The 13528-nt window shown below is 41.1% G+C and overlaps 2 protein-coding genes across 2 annotated transcripts in view; one reads left to right on the forward strand and one right to left on the reverse strand.

The window, feature by feature from the left end:
- Positions 1-13528, forward strand: part of SMARCC1 (SWI/SNF related, matrix associated, actin dependent regulator of chromatin subfamily c member 1) — a 207675-nt gene that overhangs the window by 51365 nt on the left and 142782 nt on the right. The window contains exons 4-6 of the mRNA XM_017530009.2: positions 3800-3881; positions 5717-5809; positions 8777-8846. Of these exons, the coding sequence (XP_017385498.1) occupies positions 3800-3881; positions 5717-5809; positions 8777-8846 (245 nt within the window). The remainder of the gene's footprint in view (positions 1-3799; positions 3882-5716; positions 5810-8776; positions 8847-13528) is intronic.
- Positions 172-702, reverse strand: LOC108296074 (U6 snRNA-associated Sm-like protein LSm5). The gene has a single exon (XM_037729509.1). The coding sequence runs from the start codon at positions 668-670 to the stop codon at positions 395-397; it is 276 nt and encodes a 91-aa protein (XP_037585437.1). The 5' UTR covers positions 671-702; the 3' UTR covers positions 172-394.

Genomic DNA, 13528 nt, shown 5'->3' on the forward strand with positions numbered 1-13528 from the left:
CCATGGCCAGCTAATTTTTTGTATTTTTAGTAGAGACGAGGTTTCACCATGTTGACCAGGATGGTCTCGATCTCTTGACCTCGTGATCCACCCGCCTCGGCCTTCCAAAGTGCTGGGATTACAGGCGTGAGCCACTGCGCCCGGCTTCTACAATTATTATTATTATTATTATTTTTTTTTAACCAAAAACACTTTTATTTTCGTCTTCAAAGAAGAAACTCTTCTTTTTCCAGGATAATCATGATTAACTTACAAAAATGAGTACACATCTTCAAAGCACTTCCCTTTAACGGGAAACTTAGCTTTATAGGATTTAAACAGAAGGCAAAAAAAAATTCCATTTTCTTGTCATTATAAGACAAAACAGAATCTAGTGTAAGCCAAGGAAACTCATTCATACTTCAGGTCCTTCTCCTCCAGGAACCAGCATTGTTATATTATTTCCATTTAGCAAAATCTGATCTAATTTAGTAATCCTTCTTCCTTCTGGTGTAATTTCAAACTCAGTGACATCTTCCAGTACCATATTGACAAAGTCATCAAATCCTAGAAAAGTACCAACAATTTCCTTATCACTCTTCATAACAATGTGAATTCTTGATCCAATACATTTGTCCACAAGCTCTAACGGCAGCAGCTGCGACGGGTTGGTAGTAGCGTTAGCCGCCATGGCCACGCCGGAAGTCAATTTTTTTTTTTTTTTTTGAGACAAAAGTCTCACTTTGTCACCAGGCTGGAGTGCAGTGTCGTGACCTCAGCTCACTGCATCCTCCGCATCCCGGGTTCAAGCAATTCTCTGCCTCAGCCTCCCCAGTAGCTGGGATTACAGGCATCCTCCACCACGCCTGGCTAATTTTTGTATTTTTAGTAGAGATGGGATTTCACCATGTTGGCAAGGCTGGTCTTGAACTCCTGACCTCACACCTGCCTTGGCCTCCCAAAGTGCTCGGATTATAGGCATGAGCCACCAAGTCCTTCCGATGAGTAGTTTGCTTTATAAAGCTATACATTCTTGTAGCCAGTAGGGCTATAAAGGAAAAGTTTTAAAAACCTGACCATTGTATCTAATTAGATGTCTAATAAGTTAGGTCTTCGATGGGGCTGTATCAGCATTGTGCACAGGATGTATCAAGAACATGAAAGGCTGTGCGTGGTGGCTCACAACTGTAATCCCAGCACTTTAGGAGGCCAAGGCGGGGAGGTTACGAGTTCAGGAGTTCGAGACCAGCCTGGCCCACATGGTGAATCCCTATTTCTAAGATACAAAAAATTAGCCGGGCATGGTGGCACACACCTGTAATCCCAGCTTCGAGGCTGGCAGGAGAATCACTTGAACCTGGGAGGAGGAGGTTGCAGTGTGCTGAGATTGCATCATTGACCTGGGACACAGGGCAAGACTCCGTCTCAAAAAAAAGAAAAAAAAGAAAAGAACATGAAAGATGACTGGGCGTAGTGGCTCATGCCTGTAGTCCCAGCACTTTGGGAGGCTGAGGCGGGTGGATCACCTGAGGTCAGGAGTTTGAAAGCAGACTGGCCAACGTGGAGAAACTCTGTCTCTACTAAAAATACAAAATAGATTAGTCGGGTGTTGTGGAGCATGCCTGTAATCCCAGCTACTTGGGAGGCTGAGGCAGAAGAATTATTGAACTCAGGAAGCAGAGGTTGTGGTGAATCGAGATCGCACCACGGCACTCCAGCCTGGCTGACAGTAAGACTTCATCTCAAAAAAAAGAAATGAAATAAGATAGGCTCAGCTTCATAGAGCAGTGACTTGGGGACTGCTTTTGGAAGTGATAGTGTCAGGCCCATTGAGTGGGTAGTAACATTCTGGAAAGGCTGTAGAATTTCAAAAGAAAGTTTGGAAGCATGGGGAACATCTGCAGGATAAAATAGCATGACATGTGAGTTAAGAGTATTTAGCTCTCGCCTCAGACTGCCTTATGCTAGGTAGTTCATGGTAATGATGAAGAAAATTAGAACTATGGGCCAGGGGTGTTGGCTCATTCCTGTAATGTCAGCATTTTGGGAGGCTGAGGCGGGAGGATTGCTTGAGCCCAGGTATTTGAGACCAGCCTGCACCAATAGAGTGAGACCTTCGGCTTTACAAAAATAAAAATAAAAAGCAATTACCTGGGCATGGTGGCTGGTGCCTGTGGACTCAGCTATTCAAGGCTGAGGTGGGAGTATCCCTGAGCCCAGGAGTTCAAGGTTTCAGGGAGCTGTTACTGCACCACTGCATTGCAGCCTGGGTGACACAGTGAGACCCTTCTTCAGAAAACAAAAATTTTAACTATAGCTAGCATTTATTGATTACTTAATTTGTATTACACTTAAGCACTATTCTAATATATACCTCATTTAACCTTCACAAAAGCCTGCAGTAGGCCATAATATTTATGAAGCAATTGATCCTTGGGTTACCAAATTGCTCAAGACTAAGATAGTTTTCCACAGTCCTTACTCTCAGTCACTAAGCTCTACTCCTCTCCTGAATGTTAGTGTTAAAAGAACTAAAACGAAGCAAAAACAAGGTAGGTATTGAATAAAAAGTAAGGAGAAACAGGCATTAGACTTTGTAAAGATTTAACCACATGGAAGTGACTAGGAATAGACCAAGATAATATAAGTATGCTATGTTTGGGTGTTTGGGTTTGGGATACCCCCAGCTATACATGATTTCAGATTAAAGGATGATCTCTGTTCTTGACTGTTACTGTGGCCAGTTAAAAATTTTATTTGGAGAAATCTCGTCTGTTTAAATCACATGTCTTACAGCTGTATCAGAATTAAATACCCAAGATGCTTTCCTTTGTCTAAGAGAACACAGATACTGTTGAATTTGAACAAATGGTTTTTAAGCATGTAGACAAACTTTCCTTATACTTGAAGTAAAGTATGGTAGCTCTCTGCCTTTGGATCTGTGGATTACTTTTCCATAAGATGTAAGATGTCTCAGATTTAAGGAAAATTAGATAGATGAGTCATGGAATTGATACTTCATTTGGACTGAGGTTGATCTTAATACTCTTTTATAAAGGTGTTGATACTGGGTGTTCTTGTTTTTTTATTTTTTATTTTTTGAGATGGAGTGTCACTCTGTCATCAGGCTGGAGTGCAGTGGTGCGATCTCGGCTCACTGCAACCTCCGCCTTCCGGGTTCAGGCGATTCTTCTACCTCAGCCTCCCGAGTAGCTGGGACTATAGGCAAGCAACACTGCTAATTTTTGTATTTTTAGTAGAGATGGGGTTTCACCAAGTTGGCCAGGATGGTCTCCATCTCTTGACCTTGTGACCTGCCCACCTCAGCCTCCTAAAGTGCTGGCATTACAGGCGTGAGCCACCTTGCCCTGCCTTGTTTTTGTTTTTTATGAGATGGAGTCTCGCTCTGTCGCCCAGGCTGGAGTGCAGTGGCGCGATCTCAGCTCACTGCATTCTCTGCTTCGTGGATTCAATAAGTTCTCCTGCCTCCGCCTCCTGAGTAGCTGAGACTACAGGCGTGTGCCACCACACCCAGATAATTTTTTGAATTTTTCGTAGAGGCGAGGTTTCCTCTTCTTAGCCAGAATGATCTCAATCTCCTGACCTTGTGATCTGCCCACCTGGGATTATGGGCATGAGGCACTGTGCCCAGGCTGATGCTATATATTCTTATATTACTGAGAGAATATCTCACACATTTTGTAGAGTGTTAATTTTCAAATCTTTCTAATTTACTTGTATTAAATTCTAAAACCACGTTTTCATTTGTGTTTTAAGACGGGAGACAAATTAACCTATAAATTTTCTTTTTTTTTTTTAGGCGGAGGTTTGACCTACAGAACCCATCCCGAATGGATCGTAATGTGGAAATGTTTATGAACATTGAAAAAACATTAGTGCAGGTAACTTGGAAACTTAGGTTATTTAAAAAGTTTTCCTTTAATATAATTTCAGTTTTAAGGTTGGCTTTATTGGATTGCCAAAAGAACAAAGGAAGAAAATATTCCGAAAGGTATTGTTTTATTATTTTTATGGGTGTTCGGGAATCAGAGCTATAATTAATTTTGTCTTTTTAAGACTATTAAAATTTATGGTGAGATAATTTATAATTTTCTTCATTAATTTTACCTAATGTATTGTTTGAATTGCCTTTATTTTATTATAATATTTTTAAATTTTTTTTGAGACAGTCTCTCTGTCACCCAGGCTGAAGTGCAATGGTTTGATCATGGCTATTCTCACTGCAGCTTTGAACTCTTGGGCTTACGTAATCCTTTCACCTCAGCCTCCCCTGTAGCTGGGAACTGCAGGCACATGCCATCACACCTGGCTAATTTTTTGTATGTTTTGTAGAGATGGGGTTTTGCCATGTTGTCCAGGTTGGTCTCAAACTCCTGAATTCAAGCAGTCTGCCTGCTTGGCCTCCCAGAGTTCTAAGATTACAGGCATGAAACCCGGAGTCCAGCCTGCCTTCATTTTATTTAGTATAAGTACTCTTCCATCCTGTTGTTCACTTGATTGAATATTTTCTTTCGATTTGTTCCATTGTTGTACCATAAATATTTGTTCCATTGTTGTACATATTATTTCCCTAACTCTATTATAACCTGGAAAAGAGAATGCTTAAATTTCCTATTTGTTTTTCCTAGTATGTTTATTGTTCGATAGTTTATGTTGATCACTCAATTAACCTTCCTGGGGAGAGGTAGCTGGCAAAAATTCAGTCAGATATTATTGTTAATTCAATATGTGAAAGTTGTTTGTCCCACAGATTCTTAGCTAGGGAAGTAATTGGATATGTTTTCTTTGTTTTTTCATGGTTTGGGGAGTTAACATACATGTTCTATCATTGCTATTTTTTTTTTCTTGGAATGGAGTTTCTTGTCGCCCAGGCTGAAGTACAGTGGCACAATCTCAGCTCACTGCAACCTCCGCCTCCTGGGGTCAAGCGATTCTCCAGCCTTGCCTCCTGAGTAGTGGGGAGTACAGGCGCCCACCATCACTCCTGGCTAATTTTTTTTTTTTTTGAGACGGAATTTTTGCTGTTGTTGCCCAGGCTGGAGTGCAATGGCACGATCTCGGCTCACCGCAACCTCTGCCTCCTGGGTTCAGGCAATTCTCCGGCCTCAGCCTCCCGAGTAGCTGGGACTACAGGCACGCACCATCATGCCTAGCTAATTTTTGTATTTTTAGTAGAGACGAGGTTTCACCTTGTTGACCAGAATGGTCTCGATCTCTTGACCTCGTGATCCACCCTCCTCGGCCTCCCAAAGTGCTGGGATTACAGGCTTGAGCCACTGCGCCCGGACACTTCTGGCTAATTTTGTATTTTTAGTAGAGAGGGGGTCTTAACAAGATGGTCTCTAACTCCTGACCTCAAGTGCCCACTCGCCTTAGCCTCCTAAAGTGCTGAGATTACAGGCATGAGCCACCACGCCTGGCATGTCATTACTGTTTTTAAGATGAACTATAATCCCCTTCCATAGTTAAAAACACAACATGAGGCTGTTAAAGTAAATTTGGGTAAAATTGGGGAGGAGGATTAATCTGGTAATATGTTATGTTATCTTGATGAAAAAGTTACTGAATTTCTTTAGGTCATGTTTCTCAACATTTTTTGTGGCAGGTGTGACTCAATGCAGAAAAGGTTATCTGGGGATGGTTTGTGTAGTGTGTAAATAATGTGATATTATTTCAAAACCAAGAGAATTTGAAAGTCTGTTCTTTTTGTCCTCAGAACAATTGTTTGACCAGACCCAACATCTACCTCATTCCAGACATTGATCTGAAGTTGGCTAACAAATTGAAAGATATTATCAAACGACATCAGGTAATAGACATGATCACTTCAGATAATTAATAATGGACATGATCACTTCATTTTGTAGTTGTGCCGGGCGCTGTGGCTCATGCCTATAATCCCAGCTCTTAGGGAGGCAGAGGCGGGAGGATAGCTTGAGTCCAGGAGTTCAAGACCTGCCTGGGCAATATAGCGAGACTCCGTTCTCCACAAAAAGGAAAAAAACAAAAAGACAAAGAAAGCATTTTGTAGTTGTAAGCCTCTAATAATAAATGTCAACCATAGTATTGTTTTGGATTTCTTGATATATTTGCATCAAAAGAAAGTTTTTTCTTGAGTTTTTTTTTTCTTTTTTTAGAGATGAGGTCTCACTTTGTTGCCCAGGCTGGAGTGCAGTCTCACTATCCTAACATACTAGCTCACTGTAGCTTTGGACTCCTGGGCTCAAGAGATCCTCCATGGTTCTTTTTTTGTTTGTTTTTTGTTTTTTGAGACAGTCTCGCTCTGTCACCCAGGCTAGGGTTCAGTGGTTCTCGATCCCGGCTCATTGCAACCTCTGCCTCCCAGGTTCAAGCAATTCTTGTGCTTTAGCCTCTGGACTTGCTGGGAGTACAGGTGTGTGCAACCACGCCTGGCTAATTTTTGTATGTTTTGTAGAGATGGGGTTTTCCCATGTTGGTGAGCCTTGAACTCCTGATCTCAAGTGATCTGGCCACCTCAGCCCCCCAAAGTGCTGGGATTACTGGCGTAAACCACTGTGCCCAGCCATGATGGTTTCTCCCTATGTTCCTAGGCTGGCCTTGAACTCCTGGCCTCAAGTCATCCTCCAGCCTTGGCCTCCCAAAGTGTTAGGATTATAGACACGAACCATCACACCTGGCCTCTTTTTAAGTTCTTAAAGTACCAGTGTTTTTTTTTTGTTTGTTTATTTGTTTTCTTCACTCACCTTTAGCTTTTAGCCTAGAGTAGTAGCATTTAATAATAAGTCATTGGAGGCCGGGCGCGGTGGCTCAAGCCTGTAATCCCAGCACTTTGGGAGGCCGAGGCGGGTGGATCACGAGGTCAAGAGATCGAGACCATCCTGGTCAACATGGTGAAACCCCGTCTCTACTAAAAATACAAAAAATCAGCTGGGCATGGTGGCGCGTGCCTGTAATCCCAGCTACTCAGGAGGCTGAGGCAGGAGAATTGCCTGAACCCAGGAGGCGGAGGTTGTGGTGAGCCGAGATCGCGCCATTGCACTCCAGCCTGGGTAACAAGAGCGAAACTCTGTCTCAAAAAAAAAAAAAACTAATAAGTCATTGGTACAGAGTCATTAGTCTTATTTTGAAGTGTGCTTATATAGACCTAAGTAGACCAGTGTATTCTGTATCACAGAACTCTACATCACAGAGATTATAAAGTCAAATAGAGTTGGTTACATAATTGTTGGTAGAAAGAAATGAAATATTACTTTCAAGTAACGCTATCTCCCCTAACCCCTCATTTTATGTATTCTGTTGACATATGTGATTTTTAATAAAGAATTGAAATCTCCCCCTTCCCTAAGCTTACTTTGTGGTTTTTTTGTTTTTTTGGTTTTTTTTTTTGGAGATGGAGTCTTACACTGTTGTCTGAGTTCTGTAGAATGCAGTGGCGCCATCTTGGCTCACTGCAGCCTCCACCTCACAGGTTCAATTCAAGCAGTTCTCCTGCCTCAGCCTCCTGAGTAGCTAGGATTACAGGCACCCACCACCACGCCTGACTAATTTTTGTTTTGTATTTTTAGTAGAGACGAGGTTTCAGTATGTTGGCCAGGCTGGTCTCGAATGCCTGACCTCGTGATCCATCTCCCTGGGCCTCCCAAAGTGCTGGGATTACAGGTGTGAGCCACTGTGCCCGGCCGCTTACTTTGTCTTGATACACATGTACTAGTAGTGTATTTTGACATTTTTTTGTTTTTTTGAGACAGAGTTTTTACCCTGTCACCCAGGCTGGGGTACAGTGGTGCAATCTTGGTTCACTGCGACCTCTGCCTCCCGGATTTAAATGATTCTCCTGCCTCAGTCTCCCAGGTAGCTGGGATTACAGGTGTCTGCCACCATGCCCAGCTAATTTTTGTGTTTTTAATAGAGACGGGGTTTCACCATGTTGGCCAGACTGGTCTTGATCTCCTGACCTCAAGTGATCTGCCCACCTTGGCCTCCCAAAGTGCTAGTATTACAGGTGTGAGTCACCACACTTGGCCAAAATGTAACTTTTATATACATCAGGAAACTAAATTTGCATGACTCATTTTATTGTAGTACTTTATTACGGTGCTGTCAAACTCAACTTGACAATATGTCTGTATTATACTTTTGTGCATAGTCCTAGCTCATGACTCAAGGCCAGGAACTGCATTGATTTTCTTGAAATAATGATAATTTGTAATGATTTTGGAAGTAATTTTAAGAAGTTGTAGTTCCTGGCTGTGCACAGTGGCTTGCATCTCTAATCACAACATTTTAGGAGGCTGAAGCCGGTGGATCACTTGAGGTCAGGAGTTCAAGACCAGCCTGGCCAACATGGTGAATTTCTATTCGCTGGGTGTGTGCATGCCTATAATCCCAGCTACTTGGGAGGCTGAGGCAGAGAATTGTTTGAACCTGGGAGAGGGAGGTTGCAGTGAGCCAAGATCGTGCTGCCACACTCCAGCCTAGGTGACGCAGCAAGACTCCGTTTAAAAAAAAAAAAAAATTTGTAGTACCCATATTACTGATGTGGATACCCAGAGAGAGAGAGATCTATAGAGAACTAGCTAATATATCCTTGAATTACTTTTTCTATATAGCAGTCTAAACCGTGTAGACAATTTTTTGGTTTATTGTCGTTAATCACTGTAGAAATAAAGTCTTTTAATAAGAAAGTTATAAGTAAAACCATGCTTTTATAATTCTTATGGAATTTGTATCTCACATCTCATAGTTCATTTGCCATGTGCTTTATTTTTATGGTTTTTGTTCGTTTGCTTTCCAGGGAACGTTTACTGATGAGAAGTCAAAAGCTTCCCACCACATTTATCCATATTCTTCCTCACAAGAGGATGGTAAGTTGATTTTGCGTTATCAACGGGTAAGCTCATATATCATGTGGATTTTATGTCGTAGCCTCAAAGACTTAAACAGAATAACCAGTTTTTAATTTATTTTTATTATTATTTTTTCTTTTTGAGAACAGGGTCTCTGTCACCCTAGCTGGAATGTAGTAATGTAATCTCAGGTCACTGCAACTTCCACCTCCCAGGTTCAAGTGATTCTCCTGACTCAGCCTCCAGAGTAGCTGGGATTACAAGCACCCGCCACCTCACCCAGCTAATCTTTTGTATTTTTAGTAGAGATGGGGGATTCATCATGTTGACCAGGTAGTCTCAAACTCCTGCTTCAGGTGATCCACTTGCCTCAGCCTCCCAAAGTGCTGGGATTACAGGCATGAGCCACTGCACCCAGCCAGAAAAGATATTTTTCAGTATTAAATAAATCCTACAGATTAAATACATAGTTTCCTTTAATGAAGAATTATGCCGAACCGCCCTTTTAATTGACTTAACTGGGCTATAAGCAAACTAATTTCCTGCAGCCTAACTTTCTACTTGTTAGACTGTTATTTCTTTGTTGCTAATCATCTGGATGTTAAGACTAAGCATGTCTTACATATTAATCTGATCAATATCTGTGATGTCTCTTGTATTTTGAAAATTAAGAGACTTGTAAATTAGAGGCATATCTCTGGGAAAAGGGTGGCTTACAGGGCCTAACAGCAGGGTATTATTTTGGTGAATTTACAGTGATTTAGTTTCTAATTTCAGCTCTTCTTTTCTGAAAGTTTATTTTCTCAGTGGCCAGAGTTTATCTGACCTATAGAGACTGAGTTGTGCTAACCATTCTTTCAAAGGACTGCATTTGGAAACATAGTTAATTTGGAGTGAGAAGTAGATTTTCTATGGGAATGCAGTAGTCAGATCTTCTGGTAAGCACAACTTATCCCTGTGGGACATTTATATGAATAAGTTATATCAGATTTGAATGGCTAATTACCCCCTACTGAGGGGTAAAATACTGAGTATTTTGTCCTTACCACTTGCAATTTTGGTAGAAGTCAGCAATGAAAACAGACAATCCCTATATACTTGCTAAATAATCCATCAGGGAAGGTTTAAAGAACAATTAAAGAAGGATTAAAGGATTAAAGAAGGTCAAATAAGAGATTACAGTGTAAATAGACATCTCTGGAACTGAATAATATTGAAATGAATAATACAATAGAACATTAACTTTTAAAAGGCGTAGTAGAAGCTGTGCCTAGAGGAACATTTATATCTTTATATTAGGAAAGGAGAAAGGTTAGAAACCAGTGGACCAAACATCTTTCTCAAGAAATTAGAAAATACCAAATTAGACCTTTTCTAACGAAAAAAGGAAAGAATAAAAGAACAAAAATTAATGAAGTAGAAAGTACACATTTTGAGATATTCATCAATGTTACATGGTCCTTGTGAAAGACTAATAAGGGCCTGGCATGGTGGCTCACACCTGTAGTCCCAGAACTTTGGGAGGCCGAGGCAGGCAGATCACCTGAGGCCAGGAGTTTGAGATCAGCTTGGCGGACGTGGTGAAACCCCTTCTCTACTAAAAACACAAAAAATTAGCTGGGCATAGTGGTGGGCACCTGTAATCTCAGCTACTCGGGAGGCCAAGGCAGGAGAATTGCTTGAATCCAAGAGACGAAGGTTGTGATGAGTTAAGATCACACCACTGCACTCCAGTCTATATGAAAGAGTGAGATTCCGTCTCCCCCAAAAATAATAATAAAGTACACAATTGAAGTTTTTTAAAAGATATTTACAGAGGCCGGGCGCGGTGGCTGAAGCCTGTAATCCCAGCACTTAGGGAGGCCGAGGCGGGTGGATCACGAGGCGAGGTCAAGAGATCGAGACCATCCTGGTCAACATGGTGAAACCCCGTCTCAACTAAAACTACAAAAAATTAGCTGTTTTGTGTAGCAGCTTTATTGAGGTATAATTCACATAGCATACAGTTTCCCCACTTAAAAAAAAAAATTAAAAAAAAAAAAAAAAAGATATTTACAGAGTTGTACAGCCATCACTGTTAAAGCAATAAACACATTTTGAAATTAAAATAAACCCGTATATATTAGCAGTCACTTTTCATTCTTTTCTCACCTTAGGTCTTGACAGCCAGCAGTCTGCTTTCTTACTATATGAATATATCTGTTCAGGACATTTTATAGAAATGAAAGCATATGACATACTGTCTCTTATGTCTCATTCTTTTTTTTTTTTTTTTTTTTTTTTTTTTTTTTTTTTTTTTTTTTTTTTTTTTTTTTACGGAGTTTCGCTCTTGTTGCCCAGGCTGGAGTGCAATGGCGCGATCTCGGCTCACCGCAGCCTCCGCCTCCTGGGTTCAGGCAATTCTCCTGCCTCAGCCTCCTGAGTAGCTGGGATTATAGGCACGCGCCACCATGCCCAGCTGATTTTTTGTAGTTTTAGTGAGACGGGGTTTCACCATGTTGACCAGGATAGTCTCGATCTCTTGGCCTTGTGATCCACCCGCCTCTGCCTCCCAAAGTGCTGGGATTACAGGCGTGAGCCACCGCGCCCGGCCCATTATGTCTCATTCTTTTCATTTAGCATAACGTTTTCAAGGTGAATCTGTTTGATATGGTATTCCCTTTTTTATTCTGGTAAAAACATAAAATTTATCGACTTGATCATTTTTAAGTATACAGTATAGTAGTATTAAGTATATACATCTTGTTGTGTAGTAGATCTTTTTTTTTTCCTTTGGAGGCAGAGTCTTCCTCTGTTGCCTAAGCTGGAGTACAGTGGTTCCGTCATGGCTCCCTGAAGCCTTGATCTCCTGGGCTCACGTCATCCTCCCACTTCAGCCTCCCAGGTAGCTGGGAATAGCGGTTTAGAACACCATACATGGCTAATTAAAAAATTTTTTTTGTTGAGAAATGGACTCACTGTGTTGCCAAGGCTGGTTTCAAACTCCTGGGCTCAAACGATCCTCCTGCCTCACTTAGTCTCCCAGTGTGTTGGGATTACAGGTGTGAGCCACTGTGCACAGTTATGTGCAAGAGATCTTTAGAACTTTCTCATCTTGCAGAACTGTTACTCTGTACCCATTGAACATCTCTTTCTCTTCTCCTAGCACAGGGATGTCCAATCTTTTGACTTCCCTGGGCGATACTGGAAGAAGAATAATTTTTCTTGGGCCACACGTAAAATACACTAATGCTAACAATAGTAGATGAACTTAAAACACACACACACAAAACTCATAGTGTTTTAAGAAAGCTTATGAATTTGTGTTGGGCTGCATTCAAAGCCATCCTTGGCCCCACGTGGCCCATGGGTCTTGGGTTGGACAAAATTGGGCTACTTCTTTTGACTGCCCTTCTGCTTTCTATTTCTAAGAGTTTGACTACTCTAGATACCTAATATAAGTGGAATCATTTAGTGTTTGTATTTTTGTCACTGTCCTGTTTTACTTAGTACAGTGTCCTTAAGATTTATTTATGTTGTAGCATGTGCCTGTATTCAATTATATTTGTATACCATGTTTTATTTATTCATCCATAGATGGACATTTAGGTTGCTTTTGCGTTTTGGCTGTTGTGACTACTGTTGTAATGAACATGGGTGTGCAAATAGCTCTTCAACATCCTAGTTTCAGTTCTTTTAGGTCAATATCCAGAAGTGGTATTGCTAGATCGTGTGGTAATACTGTTTTTAATTGGTTTTAGGAAACTTTCATAGCTGCTATATCATCTTACATACTCATCAATGATGAACAATGGTTCTATTTCTCTGTATTTTTTTTTCTGTTTTGTTATAATGGTCATCTTAACAGATATAAGCTGATATCTCATTATGGTTTTAATTTTCATTTTCCTGATGATTAGTGACATTGAGTATCTTTTCATATGCTTATTGGTCATTTGTATATAATCTTTGGAGAAGTATCTACTCAAGTGCTTTTTTCGTTTTTATTTTTTGAGATGGAGTTTCATTCTTGTTGTCCAGGCTAAAGTGCAAAGGCGCGTTCTCGGCTCGCTGCAACCTCCATCTCCCTGGTTCAAGCAGTCCTCCTGCCTCAGCCACCCAAGTGGCTGGGATTACAGGTGCCTGCCACCATGCCTTGCTGATTTTTGAATTTTTATTAGAGACGAGGTTCCATCTTGTTGGCCAAGCTGGTCTCTAACTCTTGACCTCAGGTGATCTACTTGCCTTGGCCTCGCAGAGTGCTAGGATTACAGGAATGAGCCACTGCACCCGGCAGTATCTATATTTTTAACAAACAAATACTCTTGTATTCCCAGCTTTTTGGGAAGTCAAGGAGGGTAGATCACCTGAGGTTGGGAGTTTGAGACCAGCCTGATCAACATGGAGATCAAGCTGGCTATAATCCTAGCTACTTGGGAGGCTGAGGCAAGAGAATCGCCTGAACCCAGGAGGTAGGGGTTACGGTGAACCGAAATTGCGCCATTGTAATCCATCTCAAAAAAGAAAAATCAAAATTTTTATCAAAGTCAGCTGTGGTTATGAAAGATACTTTTTTTTCTTTTTCTCATAAAAGTACACAGTCTTTGACAATGGAATCAGTATTCTGAAAGGCAGCTTTTACTAGTTAAAACACCAAGAAACTCTTGGCAGGACAGGACAGGTTAGTTTATGTAGTGGGGATTTTTTTTTTTTTTTTTTTT

Source organism: Cebus imitator, unplaced genomic scaffold (assembly GCF_001604975.1).
Source record: "Cebus imitator isolate Cc_AM_T3 unplaced genomic scaffold, Cebus_imitator-1.0 Scaffold0, whole genome shotgun sequence".
NCBI lineage: Eukaryota > Metazoa > Chordata > Mammalia > Primates > Cebidae > Cebus > Cebus imitator.